The 23,165-nt window shown below is 46.5% G+C and overlaps 1 protein-coding gene across 2 annotated transcripts in view; it reads left to right on the top strand.

The window, feature by feature from the left end:
* Aatf (apoptosis antagonizing transcription factor) overlaps nt 1–10,450 on the top strand; it is a 99,372-nt gene extending 88,922 nt beyond the window's left edge. The window contains exons 12-13 of one of the 2 annotated variants that reach the window (XM_042693463.1): nt 1,989–2,054; nt 10,183–10,450. In XM_042693463.1, coding sequence (XP_042549397.1) covers nt 1,989–2,054; nt 10,183–10,246 — 130 coding nt within the window. In that variant the 3' untranslated portion in view covers nt 10,247–10,450. The remainder of the gene's footprint in view (nt 1–1,988; nt 2,055–10,182) is intronic. The other variant, XM_042693469.1, reaches the window with a different exon arrangement.
* Nucleotides 10,451–23,165: the final 12,715 nt, after the last annotated feature.

Genomic DNA, 23,165 nt, shown 5'->3' with positions numbered 1-23,165 from the left:
AGGACAGGGCTGAATGTGGGAGAAGAGCAAGGAGGATGGAGAGGAGGACTGAGCCTTGGGCAGCAGGTAGACAAGCTTGCTCCTGCTGTCGGTCTAGCAGTCCCTCTCCCACTCAGATCTGTGGACTGGCTGTCTTGTGTTTGCTCAGCAGTTGCTGTTTTTGTATTTGGATTGGACTGTGTTTCTAAGCAAAAAACAAAAACCCTCCCAAATTATTGCCAAACATAAAAGCGAGAGTGCATGGCTGAGACTCTCCAGGCTGATCGTGAATCCCCTCACTATTTTTTTGCATGTTTTGACCCCCCTTGAAAGTTGAAGTTCAGTGAAACAGGAGGTGCATCCTGTGATGCCCCCAGGTCCAGGGTCACTGGGTAGCAGTCCTCTCGTGTATACCAGTGTAACTGGGCATCATCTCCCTTCCCTGCTTGCTGCTAGAAGAAGTGATTCACGTCTAAGCAGTGAAGCATCCCCTTGCTTTTAACAGGAGCTGTTAGAGGGGCTGCTGTTTGAACAAGGAGCTTCATCTTCCTGAAGCCAGCAGTCACAAAACCGTAAACACAACACTGGCCAATTCTATTGCTACGATCACAGTGGCCTGACGTTAATATTAAACATCTCCAGCAAGGCAGAGAGCTTGTACCAGATTCCAGAATAAAAATAAAGAGAAAACCCTGCTAAAAAATAGTGAGATGATTTTGTCATCTTTCCTTTGTGAGGCTATTTGTCTTCTCTCTCATCAAATCTGTTATAAAACAGTCAAACTGTGAACGTGGAAATCACTCCAGGAATACGGAATATTAATACACAGGAAAGGAGCAGTATCCCTTTTGCCTGAAGAATGGCTTCTGTCCCCATTCCACCTTTTTTTGTTTGTTTTTGTTAAGTCCACTAAGGTAATTTTTAAAAGAACGTGAGTGACATGAGTGGAGCGATGAAAGTTTGAAGTATTTTTCTATCTTTGTTAAAGTGAGAGAAGATCACCAGATTTCACCCTAGGTTCCTTCTGCCCCTCTTCTCTCCTCAGATTTCACCCTAGGTTCCTTCTGGCTCTCTTCTTTCTCCTCCTTCCCATCCTCCTCCCCATCTTCCTCCTCTTCCCCATCCTTCTAGTTCCTTTGTTTGGGGCTTGAACCTGCTTCTTTGAACGTTTATAAATCTTGAGTCTGTCTGATCTTTAGGAGACAGGCCAGAGGCCAAACGTCACCATCTATAATTTAAAGCTGTAGGGCTAAAAGCATTTGCAGAGGTTTGAAGGACCTAGTTCTGACCTGACCAAAAGAGTGCACTGGAACAGACCTTCCCAAGTCTCCTTCAAGCCCTGGGAGGATGGTGATGAGAACCGACACACTGCTAATTTATGGGTCTAGTTTGCTCCAGCGTCCTGGTTGCCTGGGCTCCTTAGAAATGAGTCATGTATTGCCACCTTGTGGCAGTTTTGGGCAGCTGCGGTTTAAGCTGCCTTGTATCCAGATTTAGGTAATTTGTGAAAGGAGGGGATTCTCTGAGTCACTGTCAGCTACTTTGCCAATTTGAAACTGCTACAGAGTAGGTCTTGGGAGAAGGAAGGTTGCTTTCTTTTACTTCTGTTCTCTGTTTTGTGCTATTTGTGTTTTCTGTCACTCCAATTTGGCTTAGCTTTCAGTGTCATGTGCCTTCAGGAAAGGAATGGGGTGTGATTTCAAGAAAGAGGTCTGTGATCCTCTTATTGTTGGGGACTTAAAGAGGGTAAGTATGGGAGAGTTCTGCTCTGACTTCTACTTGGTTGCCCTACAGAACCCTCAGCTTTTTGTATTCCTGACTTGAATGCTATCCTAAGTGATGCTTGCTATTGATTAGTGCTGCTTCTGGCTTTGCTCTTGGGTGGCCTTCTGACTTGTCCCCTTGGCAATCTTGTGTTTCAGTGTGAGTCCCATCCTGGGGTGGGCACTGCGTCACCCTTTAGCATGGAACACTCGCCTGCTGTTTCCATCAACCTATTCTTCCTGTAGGTCATGGTCACTGATGTTGATCAGGACAGTTTGGGCCAGAGCAACAGAAGGCATAAGGAATAAAAGGTAAAGGAAAATATCCTTTAATATCCTGTGTTCTTGGGAGCCAACCACAGGGCATTCAGATGGACTCCTAGGTTCTATTGTGTTGGTTGCTATGTCTTGTGGCATTTTGTAACATTCTGGATGATTGGGCTGTTTATGCAGCAAGGACTTTGCTTAGCAATATAAAACCACCATAGTTAAGGAGGACACTGCTGCTGTCTTATTGCTGAGCAAGCAGGGATTTGGGAGAATACGGAATTTACCGCAGGCCATGGATCTGAGCCACAGCCAGAACCAGCTCAGACCCCAGGTTGCAGCACTGCACACTCATTATGTGCTGTGTGCCAGCACAAATGATCAGCTGTGTTTGGTGACTATCGCTATACATGAGAGAAAGCTGTTGTCCAGGGCCTTCGGGGATTTCTGGCAGGACAGTGGAGCAGTGCCCAGCCTTTACCCTTTGGCCCACTTCAGTTTCTGATGGTTAGAACAGGGACTTGCATCTTCCTGGAAGAGGACCCCTTGTTCAGTACCATTTGCCAGTTTGTGCCAAATGAAAATTGGCAAGGTAACTTTCTCAGCAGATCTATAGACTGTCTGGGCATGTTGATGGATAAAACTGAAGAGAATGGAGCTTTGTAAAAGCAGAGAGAAGCTATTTAGACTGTAAGTGGCAGGTCTGAGGTGTAGCTTGGTGGTAAGACACTTGCTCAGCATGTATAATGCCCCAATTTTGAACCCCATCATTGAAAAAAAAGAAAAGAAAAAGGAATATAGGAGCCAATGGTGTATGTGGGGGTGTGTGTGTGTCTGTCTGTCTAGTCCTGGGCCTTGAACTCAGGGCCTGGGCATTGTCCTTGAGCTTTTTTGCTCCAGACTAGTGTTCTACCACTTGAGCCATGGCTCCTCTTTCAGCTTTTTGGTGGTTGAAATAATTTGTGGGCAAGCTGTCTGGACTGGCTTTGAGCTATAATCCTCAGATCTTAGCCTCCTAAATAGCTAGGATTACAGATGTGAGCTACTGGTGCTTGCCTCAGTGATGTCCTCTGTGTCCTCTGTGCTTGCTCTCGCCCAGCTAGATTAGGCTGGTGAAGCTGGGATTGGCACTGAAGATGTGAGTCTTCTTGGAGCTTCTGCAGACTGGAGGATTCAGTTGGGTTAGCAGGAAGACTGGCCTAGGAGCAGTAAGGGCGAGTCACAGAGTGAATTCCTGTGTGTCTGCATGTGGAATAGGCTATGCCAGACTGGGTGCCACATGTTGGTGATCCTCCATGGTAGCTAGGGAAGTTCAAGTAAGCATTCAGACATTGTTTATTGAATACATACTCCTAGGTTGTATTTTAAGGCAAGAGCCATACACATCTAGTGAGTGTTTATAAGCTTTCATAGCACTAAGTAAATGTGTTCAAAACACAAATGTGATGAAAGGTGACAGCAGTGACATCACCAGCACATTTGGAAGCACATGTTTGTCATCAGTGGCTTGAGGTGCAGGCACACATGTGAATTTCTGCATTGGCCTTGTGTCTGTTGAATTGCCTCAAATGGTTTTGGGTTTAATCCAGACTCTGCCAGACATGAATGCAGGAAGCACTGGAACCCTTAATCTCATTTTTCCTGTCACGTTCTGTTGTTCTCCCTTGGTTCTTAAATATATATATTGGGGGTTAGATTCAGCAGGAAAAAAAAAAAAGCCAAAGCACTGCAGTGTGCGTGCGAAGTCCTGCAGCATGCAGAAGACCTGGAGGAGTAGAGAGGAAGGAAAGGCCAGATTCCTGCTGCCTGTGCCTTAGGGATCACATCTTGCTCATGAGGCAACAAAGGAATAATTTCACATTAATCAAGGGAAAGTTCTGGATGTAACCCTATTTGCTTTTTGAGACAGGGTCTCACTGTATAGCCCAGGGTGGCCTCCAACTCCTAATCCTCTTGCTTCAGCATCTAAGTGCTAGGATTACAGGCATGTGCCATCACACTCTATTTAGATTATTTGAATAATTTTAATCAGGAGATCAGCATTATTGTTTCTTGTACATTTGAAAGACTGAGGTGTGGTTCTTGCTGAGATATTGTGATCTACCTGAATAGACTTTTTTTAGGGAGCAGAGAACGGCTGCTGCTTCTGGCCAGTCCATCTGCCCTGACCACAGGAGTGCTAGGTGTGTCAGCTCAGGGGATTGTCTTGGAGCTTGGGTTTCTAGGCAGAGCAGGACTTGTGGTCTTAGAGAGAGCAGATAGTAGAATTCCTTCAGGGCCCCTGATGCCATCAGCTTCTGATCTAAAGTCTCACACAGACCATTTGCAGGTTTAATATGCTCCTTTGTTCTGTTTGCCCAACTAACATTGTGAAAGTGGTCGTTGCGGACATGTGAGGAACCTGCATGGAACTAAAGGGAATGTGCTGGGCCCATGTGTTTGTCTGGGGGCTATATTGTTATACGTGTGCACTCACTTACCTGCCACATGCTTGAGGCTCACAGCTAGACCTAGACTGTGCCCCTGAGTCCTCGGAAGAACTCTCCAGGAAGTCTGCTCCTCACACATGCACTGCACACACACACACACATTCTGTCTTTATAGAAAATGGCTGCTAATCCATGATCTTTTTTTTTTTTTTTCAGAAACAGGTTTTATGATAATATAGTAAAAATATTAAATTAGAAAATGCCTCACTAAGGGTTATAAAACCTTACTACACTAGAGATAGGTAATTATCCCCTCTATAGCCTAAATGACAGTTTAAAAGAAATAAAAATGTTAGTGCTCATTACTTGCTTTTGTAGGTTGCAATAAAGGGTAAGTTAAATTTTAATTCAAGGAAGAGCCCCTGCTATCGACCTTCTACCTTAGGTCCGAGTCCTGTTAATTACTCGGTCACTTTTTTTCCAGCATGATACTAACATTAATACGTTTCTATAGACATTCCCACTGGCCATCGAGACCAAGAATGGGGATAAAGTGGGGGAGGTGTTTCAGATTAGAGGTGTGAATCTTGATTCCTAATATGATCAGCAGCAGGAGTTATATATTTTTAAAAGCAACAGCCAAGTTAATTTGCATAGCCTTAAGAGGACCAGAAGTCGTAAACTCCACACTTCCTCTGGAGAGCCAAAGGTAGACAGAGTTAGCCTAGAGGACTGTTAGGCCACCCCTCACACAGCCCAGACTGGGGTGGGAAAGATGTGTCAGGGGGAAGCACCCTGCTGCAAATCAGGCTCACTGTGCGTCAGCCTTGTGAGTGCCTCGCTTCTTCTACTTCCTGGAATGAGGTCAAGGTGCACACAGTATTTTTGTTTTTCAGATGTTTCAGCCTTTCTCTCAGTTGACTCCAGGTCTAGCATCCTCTTAAGTGTGGGGAAAGCTTTGTGCTTCCTCTGCCTCCACCTTTATACTGGCTGTGACAAAGTAGGTAGAATTTGAAGGTATAGAACACACTTGGGTTAGTGAGGCAGCCTCCCTCTTGCTGACCTTTCACAGTTGTCCTGCTTTGTACAAAGCTACTTTGCATTGTCCCTAGGTATCATGAACTGGACCTGAAGGGCAAGACTTTCAGGGTACCAAACAGGAGGCCAGCTGGAGAAACAGGTGCAGGGATTGAGAAGAGAAATTGCCCATAATCTGTAGGTCAGATGGCTTCCAGGTCTTCATTTTTTCTTTTAGGTTTCTTTGTTTTGTGTTTTGTTTTGTTTTGTGGCAGGATCTCTCTATGTAGCCCAGGTTGCCCTGGAACACATGATCTTCCTGACTCAGCTTTCCTACTGCCTAGATTCCAGGCATGTTCCTCCACTCCTTGTCTGGTCTTTTATTTTCACTCAAATTATAGGAGAACATGAGTTGGGTTGTCAGCTGGTAGAACATAAAGATAATTTTTGGTGGTGGCTCACTGTATGTTTTATGTTCAGAAAGTATGAAAAGACGTGATATTGTTATGACCCCTCATTCTTTTTTTGGTCCTGGGGCTTGAACTCTGGGCTTGAACCCTGTCCCTCAGCTCTTCAGCTCAAGGCTAGCGCTCTACCACTTGAGCCACTGTGCTACTTCCAGTTTTCTGAGTGGTTTATTGGAGATAAGAGTCTCATGGACTTTCCTGCCCGGGCTGGCTTTGAACTTCAATCTTTAGCAGCTAGGATTACAAGCGTGAGCCACCAGCACCCAGCTCCCTCTCATTCTTATGTACTTATTTATGTGACAGTTGATGCTGGACCTTCTTTTGTTCCAGTATATATTCATCTTTAGCTTCATGAACAAATTGGAGGGAAAAGTCTCATCTGTGTCACAAACAAATGGATCTGCAGTACCATATTACATGCTCATTCTGACGTTACTGTATTGTGCTGGCATTGTATATATTAGATGCCCTGATCATAATTACATAGATAACCCAACTCAGAAGAAATGTTTAATCATTGTTAAGACTGCTGCCCCAAGAAGTTAAAATATTTTTCTTTATTTTTCTTTCTTTCTTTTCTTCTTTTGCCAGTCTGGGGCTTGAACTCAGGGCCTGGGCACTGTCCCTTAGCTTCTTTTGCTCAAGGCTAGCACGTGAACCATAGCACCACTTCTGGCTTTTACTGTTTATGTGGCGCTGAGAAATCAAACCTGGGGCTTCATGCATGGTAGGCAAGCACTCTACCACAAAGCTACATTCCCAGCCCGTTATTTCTATTTTTTAATTGCAAAAATTTTAAGCATAAAGCAATTATAGAAGAATAGAAATCTGTTGGGGAAGTCAAATGGAAATGCCAGTTTAAAAAACAAAAAGATGGCAGGGTACTGGTGGCTCACACCTGCAGCCCTAGCTATTCAGGAGACTGAGATCTGAGGATTGTGGTCCAAAGCCAGTCCCCAAGCAGCCAGCCTACTGGCTATTTCAACCACCAAGAAGCTGGAAGTGAAGCTGTGGCTGGAGTGGTAGAGTTAGTGCTAAGGCCCTAGGCCCTGACTTCAAGCCCAGGACTGGCATACAAAAATAAATTTACATACATACATACATACATGTGTACATACATGCATGCATGCATACATACATGTGTACATGCATGCAAACAAAAAGATACTGTGAAATTTTCAAGTTAAACTCAGGTGCTAGTGGCTCACACCTGTAATCCTAGCTACTCAGGAGGCTAAGATTGGAGGATCCCGGTTCAAAGCTTGCCTAGGAAAGTCTGCGAGACTCTTATCTCCTGTTAGGCATCGAAAGGCTGAAAGTAGAGCTTGGCTCAATTGGTAGAGCACTAGCCTTGAGCACAAAAGCTCAGGGACAGTACCCAGGCCCTGAGTTCAAAGACCCAGGACTGGCATTCAAAAAAATATTTTTTTTCAAGTTAAAGTATTTACTTTTGAGCTGGGTGCCAGTGGCTCAAGCCTGTGATCCTAGCCACTCAGTAGGCTGAGATCTGAGGATCATGGTTCAAAGCCAGCCCAGGCACAAAAGCCTCCATGAGGCTCATCTCTAATTCACCACTCAAAAACCAGAAATGGAGCCTTGAGCAAAAAAGCTCAGTTCAAGCCCCATGACTGTCCAAAAGAAAAAAGAGTTATGTGTTACTTAAGTAAATGATGGTGGGTATCAAGTCAGTGTGGCTTAGAGATTTCATTGTATGAATTACAGAGGCTTGCTTGTAAACCTGCAGTATCTTGATAATTGTATCCTTTGCTACTATTTAAAGTTACTATGAACTGGATGCAGGGTGTGTGAAATTCTTGCAGGGTTCCAGGGCTGCCACCTCCTGCCATGCCACTCTTACCAGCACCCAGCACAAGGCCTGCGGTGCTACCCCCTGCTCCTGGAACAGAAGGTTGGACTCATGATGGCCCTGGGCCCCAAAGAGGGCTGTTCCATAGCGGTCTGATCACAATGCCAAGGCAGAGGGCAGAGAGCTGCTGGAAAGAAGCAGAAGTAGCATGTGGTAGGTTGTGGCCATGTTGGACAGAGATGGTACAGTCTGAATTGGGGATTGAGGTGCTTTGCAGGTCTACAGTGAAGTTGCTTGAGGATGTTTCTCGGAATTGCCCTCTTGGTATCACAGCCTTCCCCTCCCCAGTGTTCTTAGAACTCAAACCACTGTGCCTCCCAGGATGCTTTGCCATAAGCAGCTGCTTATGTTGGTCCACTTTGCACACCTGAGTGTGAAGTGATCAAAGCAGTTGCATTGCTGCTGGGCCATGGAGAGGAAGCATTGGCTCCAGACAGTGATGGCGCTGGTGCAGGTAAGCACGGGTGTGGGAAGGCTGAATAGCACTCAGCCTCACATCTCCCCCTCAGCAGCCTGGGGCCGTACTGTCCCTGTCCTCATAGCAACTCCCTCCTTCATGCCATTTAATTCTGCTGTTGAGTGGCTAGAGAGATTTGTGTTTACTGTTGAGTAGGCTGGCTTATGTGGTGAAGTCTGGTCAGGGTGGCACTGCTGTTTCTGTGGCAAGCTGAACGCCTGTGTGTCTGGGCTGGTGGTGGCCAGCCACACGATGTGTACACAGGGAACAAAAGAGGTGGCCGGAGCTCAGGGTGTGCTCTCTTGTCAGCAGGCCTCAAGGTGAGAGTCTGGGCAAATTCTTGCAATAAAACCCCTGTAGTATAAATTCCCTGTCTGCCCTGGGGTACGCAGCATGAGAGGTTACTTTACATTTTGCTTTCTATAGTTTAGGATTTTTCACTTTTTACTTTTGTGAAGCTTATTGCTGTTTTCTGATTGTAGCATCTCCACAACTACAGTAGGATGATTTCAACAAAAGACAAAAGTTTTTGTGGGTTTTTTTTTGCTGAACTCAAAACACTGTTGGGAAGATAGGGTTTTAGTGATGAGAGCAGAGACAGGGAGGAGAGTGTCCTCTGAAGCCTATTTTCTTTTTTTTTTTTGGTCGGTCATGGGGCTTGAACTCGGGGTTTGGGTGCTGTCCCTGCACTCTTCAGCTCAAGGCGAGTGCTCTACCGCTTGAGCCACAGCACCACTTCTGATTTTCTAGTGGTTTATTGGAGATAAGAGTCTCATGAAGTTTCCTTCCCGGGCTGGCTTTCACTGGTGGTCCTCAGATCTCAGCCTCCTGAGTAGCTAGAATTACAGGCGTGAGCCACTAGCACCTGGCTGAAGCCTATATTCTTAACAGAGCAGACTGCTGTCTTTTGGGCTAGATTTGAAGATATCAGAGCTGGTGTAGCACTCTTCGGGGTTGTCAGCTCCCTGGATCATTATGTTAGCTGTGTACCCCCTGCCTCCAGGAGGCCTAGTGGGACCTGTACATTGCAGACATGGCCACAAAGCCATCTCACATGAGTCTCTCCTGGGCTCCACATCTCCCTTGGGCTGAACCTCCTAGAACTGTGTATCTCCTTTCTGCAGGAAGAGCTGCTCCATTTCCACGGAGAGTGTACTGGAACTTCTGTCTCATGTCCCTGCCCGCTTTGACATTTTCCAAACCGTGGCCGATGACGTGTGTGTGTGTGTGTGTGTGTGTGTGTGTGTGTGTGTGTGTGTGTGTGTGTGTACATGCCACGTACATGCTATACTTAATACAGACAGGGGTAGGAAGTGATCACTTAATGTATTTTCATGTCACCAAGACTCTGCCATGTTAGGATTTTTCTTAATGTCAAAACCCAACTTTAGAAATAAACGTAGCCAATCACATTGCTTGTTAGGCAGAGACTAGAGAAAGCAGACTGGGAGTGGGGGAACCCTGGTTCTACTCCTGAACACATGATGGTAATTGGAATCTTGTTGCTGGGTCATTTTCATTGTTTTTCAAGTACTGCCAAGCCCAAGAAAATGTATGAAAACTAAATTATATCCCCTACATCCTATGTCTGATTGAATCCTCCTCATCGCATGGCAGTCTCATACATCCTATTAAAATATTCAATCTTGTTTTCTTACTGAAGAGCCTGTCTGTAAAGGGCAAACTTATAGAAAACTCATTCCCTGGAGACAGGGTATCTGGCCACACTGGATTATTTACATATTTTACTGTTTGATTGGCTGCTTGTGGGTTTCATATTCTTGTATTTGTGGATAAGAGCTGTGAGATGCATTTTTTAATTACATGGCTATGTTTTCAGTTGAAAAGATGAGGGTGTTTCCTTGCTTTGTAGTTTTCTTCTTAACCTTGAAAAGTTAACCAATGTGTTAACTAATTTATTTTGTTTGTGTTCTAGGACAGAGTTGTATCGATCTCTTTTTGGCCAGCTCAGCCTTCCTGACACAAGCCATGGAGATTGACATCCCCTGTCCCCTCTGCTGCTGGCCCTGGGCTCCCATCACCCACCACCACCACCTGGTCCAGATGCAGGCCACCATGATGTAACGGGGCTGACTCCGAGGACATCCCTGAAAAGGTGCTCTGTTCAGACCCTGAGCTGAACGATGGAGAGCACAGGGCCCTGTCCTTTACCATCACAAATAAAGAGTGTTGTCACATCGCCATCATGTGTGATTTCTTAAGCAGCACAGAGTAAGTCTGATTTAGAGTTGTAGCAGGATGACATATTTGTTGGGAGACATTTTGTTGTTTTTTTTTTCTGTTAAAATGACCTCATTCAATATAAACCCCTCTACATTTTCTTTGTCAACTCATCCATTAATGGGCCCTTCAGTTTTCTCCACATTTGGGTATTGTGAACAGTGCTTCAGTGACTGGGAGGCAGATGTCCCCGGGCCTCACTCATTTCCAGGCTTTTTGATACATTCTTAGACTGCTGGGTCATATGTAGATTGGGGTGTGTCTGTCTGAGACTTGGAGTCATGCATAGTTCCTGGACTACTACTAGGCTACATAAACTCACAACTCTTTTTATTTGACTTTTGTGGGTAGATGGATAGAAGAATAAAATATGATATATATCCACAGTGGAATACTACTCAGCCTTAAGCAAAGAATCTTGTCGTTTGTGACAGCATGATAATCCTACAGGGCACTGTACTGAGTGAACTAGCAGGTGCAGACCCGCACCTGCCACACAGTCTCCCTTGTAAGTGCAATGTCAAAGCAGTGACTTCAGAAGCAGAGTGGAATGGTGGTTCCCAGACCTGGAGGAGGGGTGGGGACAGTGTCATTTAGGCAAGCCTCACACTGCAGGATGATTGTAGTTAATAACATGTTGTATATTTCAGAATAATAGGAAAACTAAATTGCAAATGGCTCACCACAAAAGGATAAGCAAGTAAGCTGATGGATGTGTTAAAGAACCTGATCTAACTTTAATCCATCATCTATCTATTTTCCTACCTATCCATCTAAACATCACCTTATTCTACTCCAGAAATAAATACAATTAGGACTTCTAATTGAAAAATAACTTTTAGGGTAGAGTACTTGTCTACCCATGCAGTAAGCCCTGGGTTTGATCCTTAGCTTAATGAAAAGGTCCTAAATTTAAAGTTACTATTATTATTTTTTGTCAGTTGTGGGGCTTGAACTCTGGGCCTGGGTGGTGTCCCTCAGTTCTTTAGCTCAAGGTGAGCGCTCTACCACTTGTGCCACAGGGCCACTTCCGGTTTTCTGATGGTTAATTGGAGATAAGAGTCTCATGGACTTTCCTGCATGGGCTGGCTTTGAACCACAGTCCTCAGATCTCAGCCTCCTGAGTAGCTAGGATTACAGATGTGATCCACCAGCGCCTGGCTTTTTAATGTATTGGTTTTTTAATCTTTATTTTTTATTGTTATAAAGGTAATGTGCAGAGGGGTTACAGTTACATAAGTCAGGTCATAAGTATATTTCTTTCTGGACAATGTCACCCATTCCCTTGCTCTCTCAGTTTAAAGTTAATTTTTAAAGAAATGTTTGTGGGGCAGGATGCTGCTTTGGTGATGGCTGCATGGCTCTGAGAACATGAGCCCTGCAGGTTGTAGATAGTTGCCTGTTTGTTGCTACATATAGATTTCTGGCTTCTCTTTTTTAAATTTCCTCTTTTCACTTACAGAGATTGTGTCAGATCCTTCTCTACTTTCCACATTCTTAAATCATTTGTTGAGATTAACTTGTGTAAATCTAGCAGGAGGAGATGATTCACTTGTTTCTTAACCAAAGGTCAAAGGCTGGAATTAAACCCTCATAAGGGGGATTTATTGGCCTGCTGTGGTCAATACGCAGTGGAGGCTGCCTTGCATAAGTAACGTGAGCATGTGTGTTGGAACAGCTGCTGGCATCTCTCTGGTCCCTCCTCAGGATTTACAGTGATGGAAGAAGAGGAAGTCTGGAACCAGGTTACTGTGTGCAGTTGTTAGAGTTGGGGTTTGGTGTTATACCCGTTGACAGGTTTGCAGGAATCCCGTGTGTCCTTGGTTTAGGGAATCCTGTGGAGCTTACAGTCTGGGTTCCGAATGAAGCTGAATCTCCATGAGGTTTTAGTTTTCCAGTAGTCTTGTCCGCTGAGCTGAGATGGGGCCAGCCAGCACAGAGCCTCCTCCATCAGTGTCTCATAGGAATCAGGGCTCAAAGCATACGGATTCTTTTTTTTTCTTTTTTTTTGGGTCCAGTCGTGGGGCCTGAACCCTAGGCCTGGGTGCTGTCCCTCAGCTCTTCAGCTCAAGGCTAGCGCTCTACCACTTGAGCCACAGCACCACTTCTGGCTTTTTTCTTTTTGCTTATGAGGAATCAAACCCAGGGCCTCATGCATTGCAAGGCAAGCGCTCTGCCACTGAGCTACCTTCCCAGCCCAAAGCATACGGATTCTTTCCCCCTTTAGTTACTCCCTGGGTGTGACTGTCAGGGAGATACATAATCCTGTTTGTTCATGGTTGCCCAAACGATCAACAAATAAAGTTCCACATTCTGACTCCTTTTAAAATGATTATTTTAAAAAACTAAAATAGCATCCAATCCTGCCTAGTGAGAACTTTCTGGAAGCCTTATGCTAACCACAAGAGGTAGAAGTCACTTCATCTGATGAGGAGAACGGTTTAAACAGGTGCTTTAAAATATTTGGGGTCCAGCAAGATTAATTAAAATGAGCTTAAAACTGGAGAGATGAAGCTGAAGGAACTGGCAGTGTTTCCACGACAGGGCGGCCTGTGTTTTAGAATGCAGAAGACCACCCTCCTTCCAGCCAAGAATAAATTGGAAAGTTATTTTAATTGACACGGATACTGCAATTCAACTGTTACTAGAAAGACAGATTAGTTGATTGATTTGCATTTTAATAAAACTAATACTTTATATTTTGGTAGCTAATACTGATTTTTAAATGAGTTGAGAAGTTATCAGGAGCTTTGATCCTGAGCCTTTTTCAGTGGTGACTGAAGCATTCCTTCCTTTTGTGTGGACTTTGCTAGGTTTATTTCTGCTCAGCTGACTGCTTCGCATTACACTCATAGCCGTAGCCCTTGAGATCTACCAGGACTGTGGGTGGAGAGCTGGTCACTGAGACAGTACCCTGCTAGTGCATCCAGCACAGAGCCTGGAAAGATGCAGGATAGACAAGATGAGAAGACAGGTTTCTAGACGTGTCCCATTTTCACCTTGAACATTATAGCTAGGGATGTAGTTTAGAGAAAGAGCACCTGCCTAGATGTAAGACTGCGTTTGATCCCCAGCAATGCTAAATGCTTTTCCTCCCAGCAAGTGCAAAGCCTGAATTAGTATCACCACCAAAACGAAACGACTGAGTAGGTATGGTGGTATGCCCTTATCTCCTATAATCCTGACTACTTAGGAAGCAGAGACAGAAGGACTGCAGTTTGAGACCAGACCAGGCAAAAAGTCAGTGAGACCCTATTTCAGAAAAAAAGCTGGGTGTGCTGTAAAAAAGCTGGCATAGTCCTGTATTCCCAGCTACTTCAGAAGTAGAAGTAGAATGATGACAGTCAAAAATAGGAATCCCTATCTAAAAGACGTTAAAAAGTAAAAAACAACAACAAAAAAAGATGTATGGCTTAAATGGTAAGAATACTTGCATAACAAGCATGAGACCCTGACTTGTTGTTAAAGGTACAAAAATAAGACTCAGCTGTCAACCCAGTAGCCCAGAAATAACCTTAAGCTGGGTGTTGTGCACACCTGTATTACCAGCAACTCAAGAGAGTCTGAAGATTCGAGACCAGCTGTCAACCCAGTAGCCCAGAAATAACCTTAAGCTGGGTGTTGTGCACACCTGTATTACCAGCAACTCAAGAGAGTCTGAAGATTCGAGACCAGTCTGGAGTATATGAGATTTCTTACTTCAAAGAGAGGAAAAAAGAAAAGCAAGAGAGAAAAATTACGACTATAGTCATCCCATGCTTAGCCCACCATGCTCTTGCATGTGAAGTCATACTGGGTGGTCTCTGTGAACAACACTATGTGTTGGTGTCTTTTTCTTCTTTTGGACTCACTGGGGCTTGAACTCAGGGCCTTCTCAGGGCCTTGCGCTTGAAAGGCAAGAGGCTCTACTACTTGAGCCATACCGCCAGCCCTTTTTTGTTTGTTTTTTAGTATGATCCTGAGGATGGAACCCAGGACCTCATGCATATTTGTTACCCTTTTAAACACAGGAAAAGCAAAATCCCCAGGGCTGGAAGTGTAGCTCAGTAGTAGAGCCCTGCTTAGCAGGAAGGAGGCCCTGGACTCTCAGTAATGCAAAATATATAAATAAACACATAAGAAAATCACAAGAGGGCTGGGAAGGTGGCTCAGTGGTAGAGCGCTTTTCTTGCATGCCTGAGGCCCTGGGTTCAATTCCTCAGCACCACATAAGCAGAAAAAGTCGAAGTAGTGCTGTGGCTCAAGTGGTAGAGTGCTAGCCTTGAGCTGAAGAGCTGAGGGACAGCGCCCAGGCCCAAAGTTCAGGCCCCACGACCGGCCAAAAAAAAGAAGAAAATCACAAGAACAGAATAAGCAGCTGAGTTTTGAGTCCTCTATTTCCCCTCACAGGTGGTCCACCACACACTTGACCACACCAGAAGCATCTTAATAGTGCCGTAAATAGTGTGGCAAAAGCTTGTTTCTGCTTTAGTACACATACCATGTTTTAATTGCTCACTAATAATTGATTTCATTTTTAAATATCAATGTTTAACCAGAATCCTTGTTATTAGACTTCTGATTTTTATCTAGGTTTCTGCTTTTATGAATAGTGTCCCACATTTGTGGGTAAAGTTTGTTTATTTGTGAAACCTTTCTTTTTCTTTTTCTTTTTTTTTTGCCGGTCATGGGGCCTGAACTCTGGGTCTGGATGCTGTCCCTCAGCTCTTCAGCTCAAGGCTAGCGCCACAGCACCACTTCCGGCTTTTTCTGTTTATGTGGTGCTGAGGAATCGAACCCAGGGCCTCATGCTTGCAAGGCATGCACTCTACCGCTGAGCTACCTTCCCAGCCCCTGAAACCTTTATTTTTCTTGGCATGTAGATACTTTGAGGAGTAAAGTCCACCAAGTGAATCTAGATTGTGTGTGGGTGTGCACACACACACGCGCGCATGCATGTGTAGTAGTATTGGTGCTTGAACTTGGGGCCGTGTTTGGTCAAATGGCATTTTTGCTCATGGCTGGCACTTTCCCACTTGAGTCACGCCTCCAGCCTGGCTTTTTGCTAGTTAATTGGCAATAGACTCTCACAGAGCCCATTCTGGCTTGGAACTTCCATTCTTCATGTCTCAGCCCCCTGCACAGTTAGGATTATAGGCGTGAGTCACCAGCACCTGGCAAGTTTAAAGTCTTGGCACCCATCCATGAGGTTTGTTTGGGGGCTGGGGTCTATGTGTCCACACTTCCCTCGCCTGGGCCATCTGGAGAAGCAGGTAGGACATCTCTGGAGTGTGAATCTGGGGGTTATTTCTTGCTCCTCAGGGAACCCTTGAAATCAGTGTCCATGTCTGGGGGGAGATGGAAGAGCTGCCTGTCATGCGTGTTGAGATACTCTGAAAGTTGGTGGGTAAGGACAGTGAAGAGCCCACGTGGGCTTGTAGGACTTGTAGTCTTGTAGGACTTTGAGCTCCTCCTGCTGCTTGCGCTCTGCCGTTCCTGGCGTGGAGGCATATGTCTCCAGGGACACTTGAGACATCCCGCCCCCCCCCCCCCCCTTCCCTGAGTGTAAGGAGGAGCTGCCGCAAGTCAGCTGCAGCCAGCCCAGCGCGCTCAGCCGCTCAGGTTAGGAGTTCTAGAAGAAAGCAGAGAGAAGCTGTTGCAAGGTGAGGGCAAATTTAGATAAGACACTCACTCAAAAACAAAATAATTGGATTAAAAGGTGTGTGGCTCACACCTATCATCCTAGAACACTGGAGGCTGAGGCAGGAGGATTGAGAGTTTGAAGCCAGACTCTACACTGAGAGATCCTGCCTCGGAAAAAGTTAAAAATACTTTTGGACTGTGGATTGGGGCGTGTAGCTCAGTAGTCGAGCATGTGTTTAGTGGATAGAAGGAATTGATTCCCAGCTCCAAAAACAAAAAAAACAGAGGGCAATGTAGCGAAACAGGTATTTCTTAAAGGAGGACACGTAAGTGTTGACAGATATATGAAAAATGCTCAGTCCCACCAACCATCAAAGAAAAGCAAATGAAAATTACAGTGACGGCTGGGAAGTTGGCTCAGTGATCGAGTGTTTGCCTCACATGCATGAGGCCCTGGGTTCGATTCCTCAGCACCACATAAGCAGAAAAATCCAGAGGTGGCACTGTGGCTCAAGTGGTAGAGCGCTAGCCTTGAGCTGAAGAGCTGAGGACAGTGCCCAGGCCCAGAGTTCAGGCAACAAAACAACAACAACAAAAATCACAGTGAGTACCACACTTGCTAGGCTAAAAGATAGACTCACAGGCTAGTGATGGTTGTAAAGATGAGTGTAGTCGTGGAAAACAGATGAGAGATTTCTCAAACAATTACAAGTAAAACTTCTACGATCTAGCAGCTGTCCCAGTCCTAGGTATATGGCAAATTAGTTAACAGGGTGAAGAAACATCAATACTTCCGTGTTTCATGTAAGACTTCACAATAGCCAAGATACAGCATCAACCTAAGAGTCCCATCAGTTGATGAAAAGGTAAAGAAAATGTGGTACATGTACACAGTGGAATACTATGGGACCAGAACAAGGGCAAAATCCTGTCCTTTGTAACGATATGATTGGAGCTGGACATTATTTTGCTAGGTGAAATAAACCAGATACAGAGTGTCGAGTACTCATATAATCTCAGGTGAAATTTACAGTTGGTGTGCCGGAAACAGGGTAGCTAAGGTACCAGAGGCTAAGGAGGGGGAGGGGAGAGGAAGGTTGGGGGGGGGAGAAGGACAGGCTGGCCAGTGGGTACTAAGTTACAGAGTGGAGGCAGGGAGCTCTGGTGGGCTGTGCTATTGAGGTTGATAATGTACTGCACATTTCAGAAAGAAGGATGGCTTTTAAACATTTACACTAAGGGATAAATGAGATATGTTTACCCAGATTTGAATATACACAGTATATTCACGTACTGAAATATTACGTAGCCCGTAAATATGTGTAAAGACTTAGAAAATCAGAAAATCATTAAAAGCAAACAAAGCAGCACAGTTTGCCTCCTCGAGGCTGATTTTCCTGCTCCCCACATGCACTGCTGAACCTTCTGCAAGATTACTTACTGCCTCTTTTACCTCTTGCCCTTTGACCTAAAGGAGTTGAGACGTGGAATTAATCCAAACAGGACATTTGTTAGAAACTTTGCTACCATTTCGGGGCTGGGAAGGTGGCTCAGTGGTAGAGCGCTTGCCTTGCACACTTGAGGCCCTGGGTTCGATTCCTCAGCACCACATATAAGCAAAAAGAAAAAAGCCAGAAGTGGCACTGTGGCTCAAGTGGTAGAGCACTAGCCTTGAGCTGAAGAGCTTAGGGACAGCGCCCAGGCCCAGAGTTCAGGCTCACGACTGGACCCGACCCCCCCCCCAAAAAAAAGAAACTTTGCTACCATTCCCCATGATGGAACGGGTGCTGTGTGAGATGTGTTCATGTAAGATCTGCTTTCTGGGCCAGAAGAGGTGAGGGGTGTGGGAAGGAGCCAGAGGCCAGCGTGTGCCTGCCTGGGATGCCAGCCAGCCACTGGGCACTCACTGCTCAGCAAGTGCCACCCTTGAACAGGAGCCTCATCCTGAACCAATGGATCATGTTTCCTGCACCTCCTTTGGTTCTTTTGCTTGTTACTGTTACTGTTTTTGTTTTGTGCCAATACGGGGGGCTTGAGCTCAGGGCCTGGGTGCTGTCCTTGAGTTTTCCTCTCAACACTAGCACTCTACCACTTGAGCCATGGCTCTACGTCCAGCCTTTTTGCTGGTTTGTTGGAGATAAAAGTCTCACAGACTTTCCTGCCCAAACTGGCTTCGAACCATGATCCTCAGCCTTTTGAGTAGCTACGATTACAGGCATGAGCTACAGGTGTGGGTGCTTCTTAAATTGGAGTCTGTGCCCATGCGCAGGTGAAGGCGTACTGGGATTCAAATGGTGCCTGCCTTCCCGAACAGGACCTTTCTTTATTTATTTATGTTTTGCATTTCTTCCTTCCTCTTCCTTCATAACACTTGAAAAATAATTGCCAGTGATTTGGTAAGTTCATTACCTAATTCTCTTGAAGTCTTCGGGATCCATATCAGCCTGTTGATTCGATTTGTCGGACAGCTCTATTGACCTAGTCCTCATTACCTCTCGGGGTTGGCAGAGGCGTGGGGGATGCCGGTGAGTCAGCTTATCTACCTTTTGTTCCTCTGTGTCTATAGATTTCCTGTAGCGCCTTTCCTGGCCCTGTGTGGGGTCTGCTGGCAGCGCCCATGGCTGGCAGCATTCCTGTTCCCATGAAGTTTGCTTGGTGTTTTTGCCCTGCTTTGTTTGGGGTTCTCAGAGTGCAGCGGCTGAGGTCAAGGGCCATGAATTCTAAGCAAAGAAACCGTAGGAGATGGGGGGGGGGGAGGGTGGCGGGCAGGGGATGGGGGGATCCCACACACTGAGGGAAACACACGGCCTTCCTCTTCTCCAGGATGGCATTGGAGAGTGCTCAGGCCCACCCTTCCCACGGTGGGTAGGTGTCCTGCCTGTCTAGGGGTTCATTGCCAGGTGCTGTTAAACTTGGGACTTCTAGTCCTGCATGCGCTTCTGTGATGTTCTAGGTAGAGGACGCACGACTGAAAGGTGGAGAAATGGAAGAATCTAGGATGGGAAGTCAAATCTGTTGGGGTGCGGCTCCGCGGAGGCCCTGTGGGGGTGCAGCTCCTCGGAGGCCCTGGGGGGGCCAGCGGGATGTGGTTTCCCAAGGACCTTCATCTGCACCCACTGATTTTAGGTAAAGGAAGGCCCCTCGGCTGGGGCTCTGCCTGTGAGGATGATCCTGTCTGCTGGGCACGGGGGAAGCCTCGCACAAGCCGTTATCTCCGTGTCTGGGGTGGGTTCTGGCATTTCTGTAGAGCTCTGATGCTCAAGTATCTTAAGTCTCAACAAATCCCCTGCTTCCACTAGAGTTGCCATTGCCAGTCCACGTTGGGGTCCCTAGAGACGGGACAGGCTGTGCACCTGCCTTGGAGCAGGCTTCCCACCAAGTTGCTGGCTTTCCCAGCTCAGCCTGGCAAGAGGGCAGCTGCCCCGGTGTCCTGGGCATTTCGTCCTGGGGCATTGGAGTGTGGCTCTGAGAGATCAGCCTCCAGGAGAGCCAGGTGCATTAGTATGCAGGTGTTGCTGGTGCCGAGCACAAAGCAATTAGCTGACTGCTACGCAGTTCTCATCTTTCTGTGGAGAGTGCAGCGTCAAGCCTCTGGTCCTTCTCTGGTGTAGCCAGCACTGCGTCTGCCCTGTGGCGGGAACGCAGTGGGCATCTAGGCTGGAGCTGTCTTGATTGTGATCCTGTCATTCTGTCCCAGGTGTGGCTTTTGAGTGGGCTGGGGGCTACTGTATTGGATAGGTCAGGTCCATATGCCTATTTCCCAACTTTTGGCAAGTCAGAGCAAACACCAGAATTGAAAATAGGGTAAATGGTGCCCCGGTGGAAGGTGAAGAGCTCCGGCTGCCCTGGGGAGGCCCTGGGCCTTCACACACCCAGGCCTGCCTGTGGGCTTGGCAGAGCCTCTGCTCTGGGTCCGCAGCCTTCATAGGTGGCTAAGGCCTGTGATCTGTCTCCACCAGCTGCTTGGCCCTAAGATCTGGGGTAAGCCAAGGCATTGGGGCCTCCGTGCCTGGAGTGGTCCAAGGGAGCCTGGCACCCCTTCCTAAGGGATTAGATGGAGAACTGACTCCCCAGAGCCACACAATTATTTTCCAGCTTGACTCTTATGTCCTTTAAAGTTGTAGTGCACCACTTCTAGTCTTCAGAGCGGAGTGCCAGGCTAATAGGAACACTTTGCTGTGATAACTCTGGTCAGTATTGTTTCAGGAGATAAGAGGGAAGGGGGCAGGTGCTTTTGAATCCACTTATCGGTGTGTTAGCAGGTGCCTCGGCCTGCGGGGGGGGGGGGGGCGCCCCCCCCCCCCCCACCTGGGAGCTGTGATGCTCTGGGAGGATCTTGGGCACCTTTCATCTGTCCCCACCTTGCTTCCTTGGCTCAGGAGGCCCCAACTTTGTTTCCTGCAGGAGATCAGCTCCAGATGAGCCTGGGCTCTGCCCCCACCTCTCCCCCATGGCTGGGCCCTGCAGCCTTTGGAGCCCTGTGGAGAGCTTACTTATTTTTTTTTTTAAGGTCACATGGAGATGTCTGAGCAGGAGAATGAGGAGGGATGAATGTAAGCCCTAGTTCGTGGTTATATAATTAAACAGAGGGATTTTTTTTTCTCCTTCCTGGAGGAACAAAAAGAGGCCAAGGACGGCCTAACCGGAGCCTCAAGATTGCTTTTCTGAGTGGCCTGAGCAAGTGGGCCCGGGGAGAGCTCAGGCTGGGGATGGCAGCCCACACCAGCCTGGCTGGCCGCTCTGCTCCCGCCTCTCAGCCCACAGCCGGCCTAGGGAGGGAGGGAAGGAGGGAAGTCCTGGTTCTCGCACCCAGAGGGAGCCCAGGTGGAGCCGGTGAGCCAATACCACCTCATCTCCTGTTCCTGACAGTTCTTGTGGTCCCCACTGTTCTGTCCCCTTCTTAAAAGCCATGCCCGCAGACCTCAAGTTCCTTGGATGTGTGCATGTCTCTATTTACAAGTATGTAAGCTAGGAAGTCGTTCATTACAGATAAACGATGGTAAAATAGTGACACTTTATTAATTGTGAATAGGGCTGCTAATTAGACCCCAGGTGTGTGTGTGTGTGTGTGTGTGTATTTTAAACTTGTTGGCTAGTACACTTGTTCCAGAGCGAAGGACTTTCTCACCTCTCCTGCCTCTCCCCCACCCCCAGAAGAGAATTTCAACTTTAAGACAAACAACTTCATTTACAAGTGTGGCTCTAATTAGCTGCAGAATTAGGAAAGCTGAGTTTTCCCCCATAGATCGGCTGAACCCTCGAGGGAGACTGGTGGAATAGAGAGAATCGCATTTCCAATTATTTTGTTGAATTGCTAATTTAGTTATTGTGCCTGGTGTAATTGTGATGGGTATTGGGTGTGCAATTCAATTTGTTTTAAATATTTGTGGGAAGGCTGATCAGTAATGGAGCTGACCTATTTTATGGCCCAAATTGAGGGGGGGGAAAAGACTAAAACACAACAGCCAGGAAGATATAGTTTGTTTCCATTTTTATTTTGATCTCTCTCATCCCTCTTAAGACCACTGATGCAACAAAAGGATTAAAAGATGACAGTACTTTGATCTTCTCCCTTTGAAGGCGTAACTGTCCCTGATAATTTAATATGCAGATATTTTAGGGTGGCGTTCACATTGCACTGCTGGGGTTGGTAATTTCCCCTTCCTAAGTTGCATTTCCATGTGGGCCTAAAAGTGACCTCTGTTGTTGACCAGGAATGGTGTCCAACGCAGTAGAAGTAGTCAGCCTCAGGGGCCAGAAGGGCAGAGTCCATGGCAGGCAGAATCCAGGAACCTGCACGAGAGGTTTCCTTGCACAAGGACTAGTGTCCCCTGGCCCAGATGTCCCCAGTCAGGACTTGCCAGGGGCAGCTCTGCTCCTGGTTTCAGCCTCTGCAGTTGTGCTGAGGGTCAGCTGTGAGGCGACCTCACAGTGGAGGGTGACCCTTAGTTGGAGGTCCCTGGGAGCTAAGCTTGAGTTCCCTACCGAAGTGTCGGGACAGGAGGGGATATGTGCTGGGCCATTGTGGATACAGGATGTTGATTCATAAATCCAGTCCAGGCCCAGACCAGGGCACTGCTGGGCCTGAGGACCCAGAAATAAGTCCATGGTTATTACAAGACCATTGTGTAAGTGTCAGGTGCTATTAAGGTCCAGATTGTTCCCTGGAGCTCCTTATCCTCATTGGATGCTGCCAGGCTTAGCAGTATGTGGCCAACATGGGGAGGGGGGTGCCTAGTCAGAGGGAAAGAATTGGTTCTTTTTCGTGTGCTTGTCCTGGGTACTATCCCTGAGCTTTTGTGCTCAAGGCTAATGTGCTACTACTTGAAGCACAACTCTACTCCAGGCTCTTTTGGTGGTTAGAGATTAGCGTCTCTTGGACTTTCCTGCCTGGGCTGCCTTTGATCATTGAATCTCAGCCTCCTGAGTAACTAGAATTACAGGCGTGAGCCACCAGTACTTCTGAGGGAAAGTAATAATAGAAATAGGTCATAAGCACAGCTGGGGTAATGAATTTGATGTTGAAAAGATTCATCTTGTAACTCAGAAAGGTGCCAGGGTCCATTTTTGTGCTGAATAGAAGTTTAAGCATCTCAGTTCCCATGTGAGACATTGGCAGGGCCTGCAGAGGAGCTTTAGACGTGGGCTCTTCTCATTTCGCAAGCTTTTAGAAACTGGGAGAGGACAGCTGAGGAGAGGTAACAACATGAGCCAAAAAGAAACCAGTCGCCCCTGCATTTCTTGCCCATCTATGTGTATATACATGTAACGGCTTTGTTACTGAGGTACCAGTCACATGGAAGTCATCCACTGCAAATGGACAGGTTTGTTGTTGTTGTTGGTGGTGGTGTGTGTGTGTACACATGTACGTGCGTGTATGTGTGTGCATGTACCCCTACTATTGGGGCTTGAACTCAGGGCCTCACATTCTCGCTTGGCTTTTTTACTCAAGGCTAGCACTCTACTACTTGAGCTCTGTTTCTGGCTTTTTGATGGTTAATTGGAGGTAAGAATCTGATGGCTTTTCCTGCCTAGACTAGTATTTTTGTTTTTGTT

Source organism: Dipodomys spectabilis, unplaced genomic scaffold (assembly GCF_019054845.1).
Source record: "Dipodomys spectabilis isolate Male_0828 unplaced genomic scaffold, ASM1905484v1 ptg000004l, whole genome shotgun sequence".
NCBI lineage: Eukaryota > Metazoa > Chordata > Mammalia > Rodentia > Heteromyidae > Dipodomys > Dipodomys spectabilis.
This window is presented reverse-complemented; position numbering and strand designations above follow the sequence as displayed.